General features: G+C 41.2%; 1 protein-coding gene across 14 annotated transcripts in view; it reads left to right on the top strand.

The window, feature by feature from the left end:
- The window catches only part of LOC128604120 (neurexin-1a-like), a 287112-nt gene that overhangs the window by 263016 nt on the left and 2071 nt on the right, over positions 1-22025 (top strand). For 9 of the 14 annotated variants that reach the window (XM_053618953.1, XM_053618965.1, XM_053618960.1 and 6 more), the window contains one exon: positions 7415-7502. In XM_053618953.1, the coding sequence (XP_053474928.1) occupies positions 7415-7502 (88 nt within the window). The remainder of the gene's footprint in view (positions 1-7414; positions 7503-22025) is intronic. The other 5 variants (XM_053618966.1, XM_053618964.1, XM_053618957.1 and 2 more) reach the window with 1 other exon arrangement.

Raw genomic sequence — 22025 nt, 5'->3', positions numbered from 1 at the left:
GATACCAGTTCTATACGAGCCCATACCTATACTAGTTCTGTGTTTGCGTTCAGACAGAGGATCGCTAAAAGCCTAGGCCTTTAGATATTTCCTAAAACTCAATGGCAGGGTTGCTACTTGAGCTAATATTTTTGCAAGTCATTTTAGTAATGTCATCGTCTTTTGATTGCATCACAGGGGCCCTAGTCGTGGATGACGGTAACCTGAAACACACCACCATGGGTAACCGTATACAGTCCGGTGTCAGATTTTCTTCAGAGCCTTAATCGAACCTTAAGACTACCGTCATATTAGCAGGGTTTAGTCCATTTGAGTAGATCCCGCACACTTGAGTCTGAGACTGTAAGAGCGAGGTGGTCCATTATACTGATAATGATGATGAGTCTTTATTGATCACATATACATTACAGCACAGGGAAATTCTTTTCTTCGCATACCACAGCATGTTAGGAATTTGTGGTCAGAGCGCAGGGTCGGCCATGATACAGCGCCCCTGGAGCAGAGAGGGTTAAGGGCCTTGCTCAAGGGCCCAACAGTGGCAGCTTTGGAGTGCTGGGTCTCGATCAGTAACGCAGAGCCTTAACTGCCAAGCCACCACTGCCCCAGTGGTGAGGTCAAATATTAGGAGAAAGCTATTTAACTCTAAATTGACTCGACTGCAGAAAGCCATGTGGTGCAAATCGAGCCAAGTGACAGAGCTGGGGTGCTGCAGAAATATAATATGTTCTGGAAATGTGAACCAATGCTAGACATGACACCATACTATATAATTATCTAGTCATTTACTGGGCACCAGATCTGTGTCCTCTGTTCTCAGCCAATTTAATTATGTGCAATCTGAAACCAAACCAAACAGCAAATAAACCAAAAGTATCAATTTCATTCTGATTTGCACTGAGCAAACAGATTAAAATGTGCGAAAGCAAACAAGGCTAGATGTTGAAACTCAAATTCTTAAAACAAAACCTCCAAATCTGAATTTATCCCTGCCACAATATGTATGATGAAGGTGGGGGGACAAGGAACCTTCAGATGCCTCGGATGTCCTCTTGACTTTCAGTCCTACTTCAGAAGAACCGCTTGGTGTGCCAGGGTGCATTCATCACATTAGACTGGAGAGTAAACAAGAGACAGAAGGAGGTGAGAAACATTGCTGTCCTCTGAGACAGCGAGACAGGTCACCACTCGCAAGCATTACAGCGTACCACCTTTACCAAGCATACCGCCTTTATACCGCACTATAGGGAATAGAGGATAGGAAGCCTTTTTATCCAGGAAAACCTGAAGGCTATATTTAACCATCGTAATTATGCTAAACAAGGTCCTTTGAGACAAAAAGCATCCGAATCAGACACAGATAAAAGGTGAGAACATGTGTGTCAAGGTCGCTTCACCTGATCAGTTCGGGATCGCTAACAACAAGCCTACCGAGACATCAAATCTCTCCTCAGCCACAAGGCTGTTGTGGTTATTTTAAGAGCCGGGGTTATCAATCTCAACCGATCGAAGAACGTCATGACAGGGTTGTAAGCACGGATGATGGTTGGCCCTGAAGCCGGAAAACCTGGATGTTCTAATCACACCTTTCGTGGCTCTGTTGGAATCAAGGTTAGCCTCAGTTCAACTTTTAATTTTCAATTGTCAAGCCTGATACTGAAAGATTTATTGTGCTGGTGTGTCGAGCCCACACCCTTTTTTTCCGCACAAATAGCTTTCAGAAATTGATTTTCTCTGCGCAATTAGTCATTTTAAGGGCTAAAGTGTTATCCTTACACAATGCAGCCTTCCCAGGTCAGCACAAGGTATTGATATTTTCAAAATTGGTGCCTTGAATTTGTTCCCCTGAACCGTTCTCTTTCATTTATCTTCGGAAAAGGAGAGATACAGATCCTCTGCTTAACTCTGCAAAGTACATCAAAATTAGATGAAATCCACACAGCAGAGGAGTTCTAATCTCTGAATGCACAGTGCAGTGCATTTATTTCGGCTTCGAGCTGAGGCAGATTAATGAGCAGTATTGGCCCGGTCTGCCAGGACTGCTCAGATTAATGAGGCCAGACCTGTTCGAGACTCTACCGAGTGTTTGCTAAAATGCAAACGTAGCCGTTTCGAACCGTTTTTTTAACACTGTCAAAGATCGAGCCGTCGGATCTCTCGCTAAGTCATGCTAGTTTAAGGTGCAGGAAAACTAAATCCATGATTGCTTGCTAACTCGGGTTAATGTTGTTGTTTTGTATATACGTAATTGGTGACACTTCTCCAGAGTTTCCTCCCTCAAAGTGGACGGGGTTAATCTTGGAATAAGAACGCATACTGCGTGCTAACTTCAGTAGTTTTTAAAACTATGCTTGAGCTGGGGTTTTTTTTTTTTTCTTTTCGAGACTGAGATATTACACGAGAAGTCCGAGACACGCTAGATATGCGCAATTTGGGTATCAAATTTTCCTCGACTCTGAAAACAACAACGTTTTCTGTGGAAAACACTTTAAAAATGAAGTGAATCAAACATGAAGGTTTACCAGTGTCATGAGGTCAAAACCCATGAGCTTTTGAGTAATGAGCTGCATGCTTTGTGCAGGTTTATAACGTTGAGCCATCAAAAAAAAAAAAAACAAGATTGGATTGTCATCACTTTGATGAGACAGGCCAGAAACTGTAATTCGGGTCAAATGAAGCTGTCACTGAACGTTCTTAAGATGGAGAATTGTGTAGCTGTGTAAGGCTCTTCATCTCAAGTGATCTGACTTGAAGCTGTGAAGGAACCACTCGAGCACAAGTTGATCACTGAAATATAAAACACACAGAGAGAGCTTGTTTAAGGAGCGTACGCTAAAGCGAAACTGACTGTGTAAAAACCAAGCAGAAGAGACACACGCGCTTCTTGTTGCCACGTTTTAAGACAAACCGTGTCCTTTCTTCTGAAGCTACAAAATGATTTAGAGAGAAAAACAAGGTGGCTAGATGAAGGGAGGGAGAAGAGCCATATTGATCCTGCACCTCTGTCTTTGGGCACAGTGTAGCGGGATCTCCCGCCAGGAAAAACAAATCACATCGGAGGAGTGATGGATGTGGCGCTCCAGGACGCGCCAGCTTTGCCATCTGGACAGACGACACTGTAGCTCAGCCTTGTGTATGGCAAATTAAATTTACATCCAATGCAGCCTCTTCTTCTGGCATGAACACATAGAGAGACCACCCAAACACACACACACACACACACACACACCCTCCAGCAAAATCAACACTACACTAAGTATTCGAAAAAAAAAAAAAAAAAAAACATGGTTCAGTTTTATAAATAAAACAAACAGGTATTAGTAAAAAAAACAGGTGTGCATTGATTCCTATTGTGTAATGTAGAACCATGTGGGATTTATTTAATCCTTTTTTTTTTTTTTTTGCATTCATACATTTCCCCATTTTCAGGCATTTTTCTATTCCTCTCATAGTTGTTTCAGATTTATTTCATATCAACAAAGCATTGGCAGCGAAAGTGACTAGCGCTGTTTTAAGTTTTGCTAATAAAGTACACTGTTGTCCCTTTTGAAGAAAACCTTGAAGATTCTTTGTAGAATCGTTCAACCAATCAAAGTGTTTTACTCTCAAAATCTTCATTATCTAATGTTTTTTTTTTTTTTTTTTAAATAAGAATTTAGAGCCCTAAAGAATCCTGGGGAACAAACAAAAAAGTTTCCTTGTAGAACCCTACGCCAGACTGTTTCCCTATCAAATGGCATTCCCCTAATTATGTAATGAACCCATGACCAACCATTGAAGAAGGTTTTTATTTTTTATTTTCTAAGAATAGAAAACCCTTAACAATCTTTCGTCTTGGCCATCTGTAGAACCCTACACTGGTTCCAAATAAAACCCTTTTTTGGGAAGCTAAGAACCGTTGATTACCATTGAACCCTTAAAGAACCCTTAAAGAAATTTCAGAACCTAAAGAATTCTTCAACTTATCCCTCTGGGAAATCAATAAACGTTCTACGTAGCAGAGTGTTTCCCTATCGAAAAGAATTTATTTGTGGAACCCTCAATCCAATGAGTCTTATGGAAACCCTCGAAGAACCCTATTCAGAGTGTAGAACTCTAAAGAATCTTTTAGCTTAAACAACATGGCTTCTACAACCTTCTACGTCTACAACATATTGTAAGATTCCAAATTAAAGGTATTTTGAAAGCAAAGAACCTTTAACCATCTACAGAACCCAAAAAAATGGAAGCTCCTAGATCTACGAACCAAGAGGGTATGTAATGGGTGTGTGGTACTCCAGAGTATTAATAACTATCAGCTGTATGAAATCCTTGATACTTGTTACACTCTTAGAAAAAAAAAGAGTTCTTGAAGGGTTCACTGGATAAATAAGGGTTCTTGACGGGTTCACTGGATAAATAAGGGTTCTTGATGGGTTCACTGGATAAATAAGGGTTCTTGACGGGTTCATTGGATAAATAAGGGTTCTTGATGGGTTCATTGGATAAATAAGGGTTCTTGATGGGTTCACTGGATAAATAAGGGTTCTTGATGGGTTCACTGGATAAATAAGGGTTCTTGATGGGTTCACTGGATAAATAAGGGTTCTTGACGGGTTCACTGGATAAATAAGGGTTCTTGATGGGTTCATTGGATAAATAAGGGTTCTTGATGGGTTCACTGGATAAATAAGGGTTCTTGACGGGTTCATTGGATAAATAAGGGTTCTTGACGGGTTCACTGGATAAATAAGGGTTCTTGACGGGTTCACTGGATAAATAAGGGTTCTTGACGGGTTCATTGGATAAATAAGGGTTCTTGACGGGTTCACTGGATAAATAGGGGTTCTTGACGGGTTCACTGGATAAATAAGGGTTCTTGACGGGTTCACTGGATAAATAGGGGTTCTTGACGGGTTCATTGGATAAATAGGGGTTCTTGACGGGTTCACTGGATAAATAAGGGTTCTTGACGGGTTCATTGGATAAATAAGGGTTCTTGACGGGTTCACTGGATAAATAAGGGTTCTTGACGGGTTCACTGGATAAATAAGGGTTCTTGACGGGTTCACTGGATAAATAAGGGTTCTTGACGGGTTCATTGGATAAATAAGGGTTCTTGACGGGTTCACTGGATAAATAAGGGTTCTTGACGGGTTCACTGGATAAATAAGGGTTCTTGACGGGTTCACTGGATAAATAAGGGTTCTTGACGGGTTCATTGGATAAATAGGGGTTCTTGACGGGTTCACTGGATAAATAAGGGTTCTTGACGGGTTCACTGGATAAATAAGGGTTCTTGACGGGTTCACTGGATAAATAAGGGTTCTTGACGGGTTCACTGGATAAATAAGGGTTCTTGACGGGTTCACTGGATAAATCAGGGTTCTTGAAGTGTTCGCTGGATAAATATGGGTTCTTCACTTCACAAGAGTACTATTTGGAAATACTTTATCCCTCCAGAAGGACAACCAAAGATCCCTTTAGGAATCAAATTTTCAAAGTATCTAAGTACCAAGTTTTGGGTTCCTGTCCTGGCTCCTGCCTTATACTTCATTTAAGAACTTTAAGATTTGCAAAGAAAGGCTCAAAGGTGGACTAAAATAAACCTCCTCCCCCTGGGTGGTGCCACCTCCAGAACCTTACCTATTGCACGTTTTTTTTTTTTTTCTTTTCCACCTCCACCAAGGACAGTAAAATTAGGTTATGGTTTTGCGTGATGAGGCCTGAATAAAATCAGTATTCTTAAAAGAACACCTACCTCATTGGTCCCCAAAGCATTCTGGGTAATTACTGCACTCCACATTCAATGCTAATTCAATAGGGCTGATTTTGCCGGGTCACTGAATCGGATTTGCGGTGCTCGCTGCCTCTGTGTTGACTCTGCGTGACAGGATATAGATCATTAAAGTCAATATTTTTTCAGATATGAATTGTTTGTACTGTCTTCTTTCCACGGGTTACGTTACAGGACGTCCTGGGTAAAGTCATTTTCCTTTTATATCCGCTCGTCTGTATGACAGAACCGGTCGTTGCACTGAAGTAAATGACTGCGGATGATTAAACGATCTTTGACCTCCTGGAGAGAAACTGAAGTGATTATCATACAGAGTGCCATTTTTACAGGACTGTAACAGTTTAATCAGGGTTCAATCTGATAATCGGCTGTAGTGGAGTACACTAAAGTATGGGAAGTTTTTTCATTTTTTTATTTATTTTTTTACGATAACCCATTGGTTCAGTATTAAAACATTAAGAGTTAGTACTCCGAAGTTGATTATTTCCCTAAAGCAGCATGTTCTGAAATATTTTATTTTTCTTATACTACAGCACTTTGCCTACTACTGGTGAAGTCAGTATGTTTCCAGGTGTTTGTCCAAGATTCACATGAGCACGCTATCTCAAGGGCGAGTGGTTGAATGTTTGTAAGATTTATATGGAGCTTTCGTTGTAACCAGAAGATGAATTGATTTGATTTTTACAAGGGTACAGCAAGGTCAGACGTCTCAAAAGGGTTTTCTTCAATAGCTTCGTACCTGTTTGAAGCATATTTTAAGTCAATATGAAGAAGGACTAGACTTGTTCCTGCCAGAGGCATTCCAGTCGACCGAGCTGGCGTCGAATTCTACTTGTTTATTTATTCAAGAATGACACGTCCTACTTTTTTATCCACTTGTGGTTACAAATAATCTCGTGGAATGTCCAGAAACTAGCTAGTTCCTGCTATCGCTTACGTTATAGCAGCTATAAGCATTCAACATCGATGCCCTGTGAGAGGCAATCAGACAAATGAACACTTTTTTCCATCCTCGACTAAACAGTGGCGTCTTTGAGAACGGTAACAATGTCACCTTTGGGTAACACGTTCTATAAAAGTGCCTGTCTATAATAAACCGTGAACTTGTCATGGTCATATCATATTATAATGCATTCATAAGGCATTATACGCATTGTTACAATTATTGATAAAAATTCATTACAATTTGTAGCTATCGTTATGATAAATCTTTAACGTGACACATTATAATTCCTGTTCATAACCTCTTATGTTATATCACCAAGCCCTACTTTGCGTAGTATATTATGAGAAGATTATAATTCTGGCACTGTTTAATGTATAATAATGCTTTCTGAATGCATTATACGTGAACACGTGAATGCGTGTATAAGTCATTACGCATACGTCCTTCACGGAAAGTGTTACGGTCGTCTCGTTTACCATCATGCACGGTCCGAAGTCTAAATCAAAGGCTGATTTAAATACTCTGCTCGTGCTGTTTTTTGGATGGGGGAGAAAACAAATTGTGGGCGTATCCTTAGTAATAAGGCTTCTACAGTAATTATTGGTGTATTTTGTTGAATCAGAAAGAACTATTACTCAAGTACATGCATCGACAAATCTTCAAGATCTTTCTCTTTTCATTCTTTCCTCCTCCAGACGACGGATGACCTGTTGGTGGCGTCCGCCGAGTGTCCGAGCGATGACGAGGATATCGACCCGTGTGAGCCAAGCTCAGGTGGGTTAGGTTAGTCATCTCTTTTATTATTATTCCTTCCTTCCGGACATATCCGTTTCTCAACAGAGCATCTGGACACCTGTACTATCATAATTCATCTTGAAGAGCTTATGAAGGTGTTATGTAGCCACGTCAATATCGGTTTGAAGTGCTACTGAAATTTTTAAGGGAACACTTTTTTTCCATTTTAACATGCTAATATATCCTTCACTTAGAGCCCTTGTAAGCCTACGTGTAACTTTTTCACTTGTCATAAAGTGCCTATGTAGGTCTTATGTAGCTGTATGGACACTAGCTTGATCCATGCTAAGGTGCTAATAAGCACTTCACACAATATAACCTTGCTCTTTGCACTATTAGCGACATTAGCTTGAGGAATAAGTCATCCCTCGTTATACCTTAAAGGCTTTGTGGCATCTGCTACATTTGCTCTAATGCGTTATGCATGAGCATGACAAGTCATGGGGTGTAAATGAAGACAGAAGCCATGAGGACAGAGCGAAGATGGCACCTTCATGCTTTTCAGCATTTTCTTCGAGTTTGTCTTGTGCAGCGTGTCCCCGTTCTCATTAATTACGCACGACGGCAGTTCTGGGATTTGGAATTGTGTTGTTTTACGTTCTCGTCGGTTTACACGCACTGATTACATACAGCATGCTCCTGAGGTGCTAAAGCATGACTCTCTCTCTCTCTCGCTGTCTCCTCCGAGGAAAACAAACACTGGGGTTCTGGAGCTCAGTGTCGTAATTAACACTCCAGGGTCTGACGGTGAACTCCGGTGGCTGTGCCACGGCATCATTTTGAACACATTTCAGACATTCCAGAGTGTTTCATAGTGTTATAGCTGGAATGATATGGAAGCAGTAAGGACGTTAGGTTCATATGGGATTTTTTTTTTTTTTCCGCCCTGACATTGTTCTATAGACATAGAAACAGGTTAAATTTAGGACGCGTGACGTTCTTCAGAGGTTTCTCTTTCAGAAAAGATTCCAAGTAGAACAGATTTAGAAATCTCCAAAGAACCTTTGATGATCTCATGATCTTCTCATGATTGTGGCACTGACTAGAGACTGGAGTTTTTAACATACACAAGACCAAACCAGTTTGCGAGTGATGGATTAGTAAATCTTGGGCTGCTTGGCAGAACCACAGTGCCAACCCTAAGTCTTATCTTAGATGATTGGCGTCTTTCTGGTTTCTCACCTTGCTATCTCGTCTAAAACATCATCTATTTCTTTAGCCAGCGCTGATACGATTTAGAGTCTTTTTTTTTAGTGCATTTTAGGTTGTTTTTATCTCCAAGCCATTTGAGAAAATAAATATTTTTCTTTATTTCTTTTCATCGTGTAGGTTTACGGTTATCCATTCTTCCCTCTGCTTATCTAGCTCCAATTAGCCGTTAAACTGACTACTCGTTGGTTACAAATTCAGACCCATACACTGGGAAGAACACTGGATAGTTCGGATCGTTAAATAGGTTCTTAAATGGAATCTCTCTCTCATATCTAAGTTTCTTATGAGGCAATCTCTTGGTCTGTTGGAAAGATCTTTTTGAGAATCGTAGGTATCATGCTGCAAACATCTTGCTAGACGCTATGGAGCCAGGTGGAGCATAAAAAAGTTCCTAACCCTGTGCCTCATCTCAAATAGATCGGTGATGTGCTAGGGTTAAATTCGTGCGAGAGCTGTAGCACTGGATATGTATCTTCTTTGATGTAGAGCTTTACAGTCAGTTCCTGTGGTTCATGGTGAAGGATGTAGGCACTTAAACCACAGTGTCCAAGGCTCTTCTTAATGGTGTGTTGTGTAACACTGGATCAGATGGTCAGACAGGTCCACGGCTCATGTTTGTTGTACTCGATGACAGGTTGAGCTTGGAAAGCTCTGACTTAAGCCTGCTTCATTTCTAGGCTCCTCTCTGTGTGGTGGAGTAAAGCTAGAAGCTAGTTCCTGTCTAAAGGGAGTGCAGTTGAAGACGAAAAAAAACAGGATAAATAATTAAATCCAAAGACATCCTTATTGATCTGAGCGCAGCAATAAACCCTGTGATAAATGATTGTCTGTCCAAGAGTAATTCAAGAATGAGAACTTTTAGTTTGCGAGATGAAAAGGTAAGACGGTGCAGCGCTTCCTGGAGACAAACTGAGGTCTGCTTTGTGGAGAAAACCATGAATTATAATGTTTCCCTCCCTCCGATACAGCATGCTTTCAAAGTGTCACAGTTAGTATCTTGCGCAAGGTCAAACGAGGACAGTCGAAGAGGTTTACAAACCCACTGTTGTCCCTCAGAGAGTTGAGAAGCACTTGCCGAAGCCTCTGGAAAAAAAGACGCCAGAGTGATTTGACACCAGCATCGTGGCCAATGGCGGGGGTGGGGGCGATTGTGAGCGGGAGGAGGGGGGAGTAACAGCGTATACTGATCAATATCTGGATCCAGCTCCACTTGGTCAATATCACACCCACGTGTAAAGGATTGGATCCACTGCTGCCGAGGACGGGAAGGTGTCTAAGTTTCCCTGCAGCTCGGGGAATTCTATTCCTAACTGTTTTATATGAAAGTTGCTTTAAAGTACCTTGAATTTGTTCAGATTTCCCCGCAAGATCCTGATCCAGCGAGGCTGGCTGGTATAAACGGGCTAGTAGGACGGAGCTGTATTCGGCTTTCAAGGTAAAAAAAAAAAAAAAACACATAAATGAGGCTCAATTTTAGCATCCACGTCCAATTATTTGCCGTTGATAATTCAAGTAGCGTGAATTATTTTTGACGATGAACCAAGAACACCAGCACCAACGCGCTTAAAGTGCAAAGTTTATTTCCGTAATCATTGCTAGTGCAAGTACGGTCTGAACCAGGGTCCCTGTGAACCTTCCGTCCAAGCTTTCAACGACAAAAATAGCGCCTTTTGTTTGTATCTCTAGTCATATTTGTTTAGAACATGTTATATGAATCATGTATTTGTATTCGCGTACACTCCTAGTACACAGAAAGGGATGGCATGATGTCATCGAGGTCTGTTTGTTCCTCAAGGTCAGTCCGACAGGGTGTAGATCATAGACGAGCCCCGACTCACCCCCATCGCCACCGCCACCCCCACCCCGTCGCCACCTCCTGTTCCCAGCGGCAGCGCTATCAGTGATCGAGTGAGATCGATCCCTGGCTGTATTTATCGTCACCTCCCCTATTTCTTTTACAGCCGGAAAAGCGCAGGCTCCGGTGGCGCAGAGGGTCGGAGCTAATCTTCCAGCAGGCACCAGATTAGATCGCAGTGCAGCAAACTCAACCTCTTAAACACGAGAAACCGCAGCAAGCCGAATCTCCGCCTCAGCAGCACACTGAAGGACAGGAACAAAGCGATAGATGAGCTGAGTTTTAAATCTGCCAAATGACAAGTGTTGAAATATACAGCAGCACGTCAAACCTGACAGGTGGAAAGACAAATGAGCCGGCAGTTCTACAAGCTCCGAGCAGTGTGAAGGCACAATAAGCTGACGAAACGCACGTTTGAGAACATTTCCGCTCTACCTAACGAAGGTGGGATTTTTTTTTTTTTTCTTCTCCCCCACAACATTTCCTTGTGTGGTGGGTTTTAACATCGAGCATTAATGAGAATCATAAATATTTGATCTGAGATTGCACAAGAAGAGACAGCTCAGAGTTAGGGCTCGATGAGAGGAAGAAAAGATTAGTGTGTGGTGTAGGCTCCTACTTTAAATTCCCTGGCACTGAATATCTTCCTTTTTTTCTTTTTTTTTTAACTTCAACTACAACATCCACCTCCACAAGGCCTCATGTTTTCTTCTACACTTTTTTGCTTTTCCTTTTTTTTTCTTTCCCCTTCCAATTTTCCCTCTGTTTATGCTGTAGATTGTCAGAGCCGCTGTAATAGAAAATGAATCAACACCATCTGACCAATCAGAATCGAGAATTCCTGTTATAATAATAACGGTCATGACGAGAACTTCGTGATGATGAAATGATGCCACACCCTAAGAAACCATTTGTCCTTGTCTTCTAGAAGCTAGAACTTCGTAGCGCTATACATTTTGTCTACATGAAAAAGGGGTTATGGCGCTTGCATAAGACCTGCAAGCACATCACATCTGTTGTTGTTTGGTTCTCTCCATCCTCCTGTTTGCCGAGCACCTGAATTGCCGTCACGTAGACCAAACAGAATGTATACACTCTCCGCCGGTTCACTCCGGTCTGAACTAACACGAGAGGAGCGCTGAACCGTGAAATTCACATTTTGGACTGAGTCGATGACAAGAATGGAATAACGGTAATAAAAACACAGCGAGTGTTTGCAGTTCCTCCAAATAGTGTTCACCGAGAACCAAAGTACCTGACGCGAAATATCATTCCCTGGGACATCAGCACCTGGAGGAAATAATTGTAAAAGCCGTACATGGTCAGAAGGTGTTGATTTACGTTCCTAAAACAGCAGCTCTGACAGTAGTGAAGCAGGTTTAGAGTATATTAACGCGCTTGTTCTAATACGTTATCGTTTCTATAGTAACGGCTCGTTCACATCGAGGCAGACGACCTACACGATCGAAGGCTAACGATTCACGAATAAATCGTCCAAAACAAATGGGTTGCTATTTAACCAAGACAAATGTGTAAATCTGGTGAAAGCTTTCCGTAAGCAGACGTTTATTCGGCGTTTATGGAAGGAGTCTCCAGTGTCAGCACTTGTAATTTCGTAAAAATGTCAATTTTCGGACATCTTCAGGACAAAGGAGATTACGCTTAGTGGTTTCTTAGTAACGTGACGAGAGAGGCTTCTGAAACGTAAGCGGTGACTACTCTGTTTTGTAAAAATTCCCTAAAATTAAACGTAGCTATAAACGGATAAAAGCACCACACGTCGTTGTTAAAGGAGTCCGAAATCGTGACCGTAGGAAAACTGGAGGTAGAAGCGGAATAAAACGCACTAGCACGTGCTGTTAGAGGGGAAAGTAACTGAAGGTGGTAACTCTGTTTCATCAGCACCACAACCCACCCCATGTTGTTGATTATTTTCCTACACCAACACCTCCTCATTAGCGTCCTCTCAAACTGTCACCGTTTTTGACCGATCGCTTCTTAATGAAGCTTTTTACAGCCCGGCGGTGGAGAGGTTAACGTCACGTTTAAGCCGCACCCATAAAAGGAAGTTCACGGCGAGTCAGCATGAGTGCGTATTTACGAGTTACTTGTTTTATGGGCCAATAAAAAAGCGCAAGCTTCTATAAACACAGCCGACGGCTCCATCTAGACGGCTCGGTGGTGAAACGTGCGCAGAAAAAGTAATGAGATCTTTGAAGCCGACGCGCCCTAACGTCCAATCAGCAACTTTTCCACAGCGATCCGATCTCAGATATATAACTCAGGGTACTAATACAAGATCAAAGGTCCTCATATGTCTGACCTTTATCAGTCGATCGGAAAGGTTAATAAGGGGACTGAACTTTAAAACAACGCAGTGTTCAGATGAAGATCTGATTGGTAACCGTATTAGTCAAAGTCAAAGGAATGCTTGTTTACGTTACATAAATTAGCGCTGACAAGAAGCACTGTGAGCTAATTAAGGAACACGGCCTGGGAAAACCCTTCACGTGGTTAAATTCTGATTTTTACTACTATATACAGTAGGTTGCATAAGTGTTCACCCCCCTCGAACTTTTGCATGTTGTGTAGTGTCGTTAACCTGGAACTGAAGTGGACTTCATTGGGATTTTGTAAAATGTACAAAGTTGTGATTACATAAGTATTCACATCCATTGCTGTGAAACCCTTAAATTAGTTGCCATCAAAAGTTATATACTAAGCTGAATGGAGTCGAGGTGTGATTTGAGAACATACCTAAACAATGTGAAGCCCAAGCAGCTATCAAAACAAGTCTGGAGCAAAGTTCTGGGAAAGTATCAGTCAGGTTTATCCTAAAAATGATCCATTCTTAAAAAAAAAAAAAAAAAATGGAAAGAAGACTCCGAACGTCCGGGACTTTTTGAGTAAAGATGGCAGGAATATTTTTCTGAACTGAAATATGATATATGCTTTCTGTTTTCAGGAGTTTGAGCATTTTAAAGTACGCGAGAGAGCTGTGCAGGAGCATCGTACACATTTTGACAACTGGAATCTGATTACAAACTGAACTGATTAGGATTATGTCCATTTCACCGTGGCACGTCGCTATCCGACAACTTGATCAAACCGTGATGTTCAACGTGTGAGGGAATCACTCTTTCCTATCAAGGTTTCTGATAACTTTAGACAGACTACATTTGTTAAACTGGCTCCTTATACAATATGATCTTCTTAAGGTTGGAAAACAGCATAAATAAAGCATTTCTGCTTCATTTTCCTGAAATATATCGGTGGGGCGAGGGGGGGGGGGGTAAAGGTGGATCGATGGTGTTCAGTATACAGTGTCTCAGCTCGTGTATCCAAAAGTAGCAGTAAAAGTGGCATCGTTTCTGTTTCACAGATTTCTCATTGTCGTAAAAGCCTTATAAACACCTCCATAAATTACCTTTTGTTATAAAAAAATTTGAAACAGCTGCTCTCAGCTGGCTGAAATTAAAACAAGCCCCAGATGGATTCATCATAAAAAATTATGGCTTTAATCTTCAGTTTTGGCATAATTTATTTCAGTTACAATTACGAAGCATGTGTTTAACGCACCGGAGAAACACAGCTATTAAACCTAATAATTGGCCTATTGTTTTTGCAAATATATAAGTAAATATACATATAAACATATTTTTTTTTAACGTAATATTTTGCAAGTAAGCGTAAAATCAAGCTTTAAATTCTAGCATTTGAAATAAAATAAAATGAAATAAATTTTTTAAATGATTCAAATATTTATTATTAATGATAAATAAGAAATACCTAATCAACTATAGACTATAATTGTCTTCTTTTTTTTTTTTTTCTGTAAAAATCCTGGCACGGCGTGTTGATATTCCAGAGTTTAGCCTCTATATACAAACTTGTAGCCTAGCACTAATCCTGCATCAGCTGTATGAAGTCAGTGTGATGGACCTTAATGCCTTCCAGAGACTGGTCAGATATGCTGGAGCTGGGCCATTAAGATCTTTGAAGGTCAAGGATTTTATAGTCAATATGAAACGTAATAGAAAGCCAATATAAATTGAATAAGACCAAAATAATATGCACTGACTTCCTTTTCCTGTCAAACAATCCGACTCCTGCGTTCTGACCTGCTCTGTGAAGTTCTCACAGTGAATACAGGACGTTCTGCGGAGGTTTCTCAGCATCGTGTGGTGTTAGGACGTTTTATGTCGAATCCATTTCTCAAACAACGATATGTTGATTTCGAGATCGTATTTATAATAGACTTAAGGAAAGATTAACAGCTGCTTCAAGGTTTTAACAGTTGCTTGAAGATTTTACACACTGTATAAACTCGCATAGACTCCCATTTGTTACTGAAGCAAGCACAAATAAATAACCCCTTCAGAAATAAAGAAAATGAACTATCACATTCATAAAACACAAGTTTGAGGAGCACACCCCCCCAATGTTTACAATTAGCTACCAAAAATGTCACCTATCAGTTATCAATAAGCAACGGTTTGGAACGAGCGCATTAATATAAGCTGATAAGAGCTGCTGTTATTAAAAAAAAAAACAACTAACTCCTACCTTCTGACCAATCAGATTTGAGAAACCTGATTGGCGTTTCACGGTCCTACCTGTCGTAGCAGTACACAACAATTCAATAAGATCTGTTCCTATTTCTTTAATTATACCGTCGTGAGTGATGTTGGTCGTATCGGTCGTATTGGCTGAATATGTTCTCCTGCATTATTGGGATGTCATCTGGCTCAAGTCAGATGTAGGTCAATATAATGTGCAACCTACTGGGGGTAGTTTACATAGGCTCAGGTAATAGGATACCTCCTCCATTTGCCTTAATAGGTAGCGTCGGACTGTTAGTTTGAGCAGTTCATAACATAACAGCATTCAATTTGGAAACCTGTTGGGAAATGAGAGGGATCGCTAAAAACAGGATAAAATCCCAAATGGATCCTTTCCTTCTTCTATTACCGTGCTTAATGCTTTCAATAAGCAATACATTACATTTATATGGTTACATTCCCTCCGTCTTATGCAGGATAGACAGCAACACTATATACCATCCCTTCTTTCAGGGCCGACTTAGAGTGAGGCCCAACGGCCCTATTGTGGATGGAAAAAGTAACCTTATTTGTTCTTTTTGACAGTCTTGTGTTGCCATGGATTGCGCAATAGACACATTACTGTCGAGCAGCTATGAGAAATGTGTTGACGTTCCCAACATTGTCCTCCTTCCTACTCTCATCAATCCCGCTAACGAAAAGGTCTGCTTATGTTGGCCGGTCATCGCGGCGTAAGCAGTAGTGATCAGCCCATTACCTTACAGCATGCGGTGGGCAGAATGACCTCGTTCTACTTCCCTCTCTCCTCGTGTTCTTTTCATAAATAAATCCCTTTGTGAACAGCAAATGAGGAAAAATTGTTTATAACACGATGTCGTACATTCACATCCCTGCCCATTCTGTCTCCAAAGCAGTTAGCAGCCGTTCTCTCTGCGACAGGACGGCTGGTAAGACAATGGACTAGGGGTTTAGGGATGTTGGCAAGAGTCGAGGCCCAGAGAAGCTTGTTAGACATTGTAAAGCAAATCAGCTGAGCGGTTCTCGGCTCTAATCTGTATCCGAGTCACACCTCGGGATCGTTTCAGGGATCCTCAGAGGCACCAAAGGCGCCTTCTGTTCACATTCATCAAAGTGGCCTTTAAAGGACTATTCATTCATTCATTGATGTCCAGTAACCATTTTATCCCGGTCAGGATCACGGTCCGGAGATTATCCCAGGAGCACCGGGCGCTAGAAGTGAATACACCCCGGATAGGACGAGACTCCATCGCATTTAGATTCACCGCTAGGGGCGATTTCATCCTAAACACTTACTCGCATGGTTTAGGAGCTAGGGGGAAAACTGGAGAGCCCTGAAGAAACCCACAAGGAGGACATGTTGAATTCAACACAGACAGTAACCCAAGCTCAGAACCAGGAAACCTTCAACTCTGAAGCAGCAACGTTACACAATATAGCATTATCACACACTTTACAGGAATGGCTTTAAAGTCCCAAAGAATTGTCCTCAACCACATCACTGAAGAACTGGACTTGGTTTCAAATCACAAGGTCAAATCAAGGTCACGGAATCGTAAGGTAACTCGGCATTTCGAATGAATAAAATGATGTTCTTGGTAATTCGATGACTGCACGGAACTCGACCCTGAATACAGCGTTACGCCGGTAAACCTCGGACACAAAACACGTCTCCACTCAAAAAGATATTTAGTGGAAAACGGTGCCTCGTATGTCGATGACCTTTCACTTCACCCCGATATGTTTTCACTTCTGATGGACTCCTGTTAATAATATCCACGTTCGGTTATATGGAACCCAATTTATTTTTTATTTCATCCGGACACACGATGCGACCGGTTCTAAATCGTCTCCGTCGTTGTACTTCCTCCCAAACATACACACACTTTTCCAGGCAAACTTGCTGACCCTTTCGCTATCCTTTACCACTCCCCTGCTGTGCTGTCATGGAAAACGGCTGCATTCGGTCGTTGTTCCGTCTCGATCTAATTTTACCCTTGGGTGCGTTCAAGTGGAATTTATAAGCGTCCCCCCCCCCCATTATTTTAAACACTTGTTTCAGGCACTATTTCTCCACAAGTGCCGTCATGTAGTCATGGAAAGGTAATGAAGAGCCGAGTGAATGTGGACGGTGAGACAGATGGAGGAAATGAGCGAGACGGACAGAAAAAAAAAATCAGAATCGGGGTGTTTTTCTACACCGTTTAAACCAGCAGAGTTTAGAGATGTATAATGACATCATGAAAACTTCGACCATTTAAACATTGACACTGACCTTTATTACTGAGATCATGATCATGGCAGTAAACGATCAGTTCAGTGCAGCGTATTGACATTTTCATGATGACACATGATTGGATTTTGCCAATAGATTCCACACCAATATTTTATTAGTAGAAATAATCCGTACCTGGATGGCTGCACCATCTTTTTTAGCTTGTTTGGGCAGATGGTGTTGAATAATTGTCTATAACAGCAGCTTTGACAACAGTGTGGCTGCAAATCACGACGTTATATTAAAACCCCGGTCATAATATAATACTGCCGTGTTTCTATAGCAACAGCTCGTTCAAACGGAGATGAACATGAAGGAGACGTTTATTTAACATCCATGGAAGGAGTCTCCAGCCAGACGCAAAGCTGTAATGTTGTCCAACAGTCAGGAATCTTCAGGAAAGAGGATTTTATGCTGTGTTGTTTCTCCATTACATGACAAGTTGCGATTTTTGTTTAATTAACTTCACACGAGAGAAACTAAAGAGAGAGGCTGGTGAAGGGAAGGACTGTTTATAGCTGCTGTAACGTAAGTGTTACAGTATGATGTGTTATTCTTTAACAAAGAAAAAAAAGAGTTTCTACAGGGTGGTAAGATTAACTCCACTTCATCACACCACTGTGTCAGTGATCATTTTCCTTTAACTGCATGGCACAGCATGTTTTATTCCTTATTTAGCAGTGTTTCGTTCACTTAAGACTTACTTTTTTAAACTTGACTGCTGAGGTCTACTTTTATTATTATTATTATTATATAATTATTATTATTATTACTGTTGTTGTTGTTGTTGTTGTTATTCTTATTAAATTGTGTATATATATATATTTCTGTGTACTGCTTATTTTGTGCACAGTGCTTTGAGAAGCTGCTTTTAAAGGTGCTCTATAAGCTAAAGTTTTATTATTATTATTATTATTATTATTATTATTATTATTATTATTATTATTATTATTTTAGGGTGGCTTAAATATTGTACATCCATGAAACTGTGTTGTGAGAAATTCCTGTTTGGGCATTGCATTTTTGCCAAGAGGGGCTTCTAGAGATGATAATGTTACTAAAAATTTGGATCAAAGTGTGAAAAATCCTATTGCAAGACCAGAAAAACAGTAACTGGGCAAAAACAGTGGAATATCAGTGGAAAATTACCCAACAAGCCGGTCCTTCACCGCTAAATAGAAGCATGACTTCAGAATCTTCTAACCCATATCAGTCATTTTGGAATCTTGCTCTCATACTGTAAGTGAGATGTTTGTCGACAGGGATGGGTGTGAAGACAGTAAGTGCAGCTCTGGCAGTAGTGTATCTGAATGCTGTCGCAATGCCAGGCCCCCGTCAGGCCCTGTATGAGGCCAATCAACAGATCAGCCCAGGCAGCGGGTGTGAAGCTCAGCCTGGGCTCAGACTGGCAGCTTCCCATCAGCAGGAAGAACAGACTGCGGGAGAGCCGACACCTATACCTGTCCTTAGAGAGAGACGCAAAACATCCGAAGATTTTCTCTCTTCTTGTTCAGTCTGTGAACTCCAAATTCACCTTTGAGTTAAGCGTAATATGCGTGCAAGGTGGGGGGGGGTACAAACCTTTGCACTCAGCTGTAAGTGAAATACCAGTTATTTTATTCTCATTTGAATTAGAAAAGAAAATGGTGATAATACACGTGTACTCATATATCATTTATGTAAATATAAATTATTTCGGACTATTTTTGGATTGAGCGTGAAATGGGAGTTATACTTTATTCATAACGCGTGATTTTTTTTTAAAAAAGAAATGAATAAATAAATAAACAAGTATAAGTTGATTAAAACAGACCAAACACAAAGTTTTAAACCAGATGGGGAAAAGTATCAAAAAAGTCAATAATAATGTTTAATATTCATACTAATAATACATTTTATTCATAACATGAAGATGGAAGTTATTTATTACCTTCATGATTCACCTCCAGTGAATAAAGTATTAGAATAAAAGGGTAAAAGCAGGCTCTGTAACGTCTGTATTAAGTCTTCGCTGGTTCTTCAGGGTCTCACCTCCACTACTCACCGTCCTTATCTCCTGTCCTGACTCTCTGACCCTGAACAACAAATAACCTGAGCCGTACACCGTCCCCTCTCTGCTGCTGACGTGAGCAGGTGACGGCCCACTGGGGGTTTTTATTGTTGGCTTTTTTTTGCCTTGAAGGAGTGAGTTTGCTTCACACCTGTCCAAAGGGATAACGCTGGCAGTGGCAGGAACCGCTAATCTGTTCCAACACTCAGTCACACTCCATTCCCTGAGGCATCTTCCCCCTGTCCTTGAGCGTCTGCTGGCATCCCTGGACGTACGTTACACTATAACGGGCTTATATTAGACACCTACCTGAGTGGAAATGTGTACAGCATGGAGATCTGTGGCGTTGATGCAGGAGAGAGAAGGAAAGTGTCGAAGGACGACTACAGATATCAAAGAAAGTCTGATCTCATAGTAAATTCTTAAGGATCAACTGGTCGGAATTTTTTTAACGCGATCTAGACGATGCAATAAATTATACTAACCCTGCCCCTAACCCTTATCTTAACCTTTATGGGCCCTAGCTTACCCTACATTTGCTGGCCTGAGCTTAGTTACATGTTGTAGATTTCTTTTTTATCCACCACCTTGTTGATAATTAAGACATGATTTAGATACTTCTTGGATCGCTCCATATAAACAATTTATTTGTTTATTTATTTATTTTAAACTTGTGTTATCGTTGATATGATGAAGTTTTCTGTCAGGAGACATTCCTATAACATTTTTGGAAGGAGTCTCCAGTGTCAGTGCTTTTTTCTAACTTTTTCTGACATCCTCAGGACCGAGGAATTTATACTTTCGCGGTTTCTCGGTAACGTGACAAGCTGCGTGTTTGTTTGTTGGTTTGTTTTGTGTCTTATTAAAAATTAAAGAAAATAAAAAGAGAGGCTGGTGAAGTAATGACTATTTATAGCTGCTATAACTTATTTCTTGGACAAACAAGATACACGGCATTAGATCTGACCATAAGTGGATATCAAGAGGACTTCACGTGACTTGAAGAAGCATATTTGACTGTATTTCTGTCCAGTGATTTGGTTTGTTCAATTTTGTACAGGCAGAAACCCAACCAAAGGAGCAAATATATCAACCAAAAGTATAGATTTTACTCTGATTTTGCTCTGAGTATTAGAGTTAAATCTGTAGGTGTGAAAGTACCCCTAAACACAATATTCAATAAGCTCAATCTAAGGCTCGAGGGGATAACCTGGTTCATACGAGGTCTGGATGAATGTCATTTTGGTGCCGGAATAAAGCGTAGGATTTGTTTATTTCCTTGCGTCTATCGTGTTTTATAAAGTAATTGATGTCCTTGGTTTTCTAATAAAAAGTCAGTCTGATTAAAGGCTTATTAGTGTCTGTAAAGGAATGTATAGACGTGAGTGGAGAAGCGGAACATTAGAACATGAGAGATGTTTATCAGCTCAGAGAATAAGCAGAGCGAAAGAGAGATAGACTAATGAAGGGTTATGGTGCCGAGTGTTATCAGAGTTGATGGGAGTCGGATTATAATTTGAATGGCTCTCGTACATAATGGAGGCTTGCTGATATGTAATCAGTTTCCCATTCAAAGCAGCAAATGGCTCCCAAAGCACTGGCTGCAAGTCGTTAATCCCCCCTTATCAAGCGTTTAGAGTACATTAAAAGGCGGTCACCGGTTTCATCCGGGGGCCGAGCTGCCGTCGACGCCGTTCCCATGTTTCTAATTTGCATCATAATCGCATGTTTGCGCATGTTTAACCGAATCGCCGGCGCTATCGAACACAGCTGGTCTTTTTGATAAAGGGGTGTCCTCCCGAATAAAGCTGTGTTCTAGCGCCGCAGTCATTTCGTTACCGTGTGGGAAAACATTCTGGAGTGTGCAGCCAGGATCGGTTACAGACTAGTTTCCTGCAGACAGAAGATTGCAGCGTGCCAAGCTAGCGACTCTGACTTGGGAGCGTCAATTTGGGAGAGCGCTCGCCATCTGTTCTTCCTGCGACTCAAAAACCTGCCCTGCAATTACAGTGTGATCCGGTGACAATTTTCTCATTTCTGTGTTTTTAAAACAACATTTTCTTTAGATGAGCATATTAAACAAAAGAAACTTGATGAGCTCCGTGTAATATGGATCCAAAACGGGACGCTGAAAAGGCCCCGCTTTGTTCAAATGAAGGCAGGGAACGCAGACAACGAGGAGATGTTCGAAAAGAAAGAAATAGACGCTTTAAGCCATTCATTTTGTAAATAAGAGTAAAGTAAGGTCTGACCAATCCATCCATCCATCCATCCATCCATCCATCTTCTACCCGTTATCCTCTTCAGGGTCACGGGGAACCTGGAGCCTATCCCAGGGAGCATGGGGCACAAGGCGGGGTACACCCTGGACAGGGTGCCAATCCATCGCAGGGCACAGTCACATACACACTCACACACCCATTCATACACTACGGACACTTTAGACACGCCAATCAGCCTACCATGCATGTCTTTGGACTGGGGGAGGAAACCGGAGTACCTGGAGGAAACCCCCCAGCACGGGGAGAACATGCAAACT

This window comes from Ictalurus furcatus, chromosome 29 (genome assembly GCF_023375685.1).
Source record: "Ictalurus furcatus strain D&B chromosome 29, Billie_1.0, whole genome shotgun sequence".
In the NCBI taxonomy this organism is placed as follows: domain Eukaryota; kingdom Metazoa; phylum Chordata; class Actinopteri; order Siluriformes; family Ictaluridae; genus Ictalurus; species Ictalurus furcatus.
The sequence above is the reverse complement of the archived record's forward strand: the minus strand, read 5'-3'. Positions and strand labels throughout refer to the sequence as shown.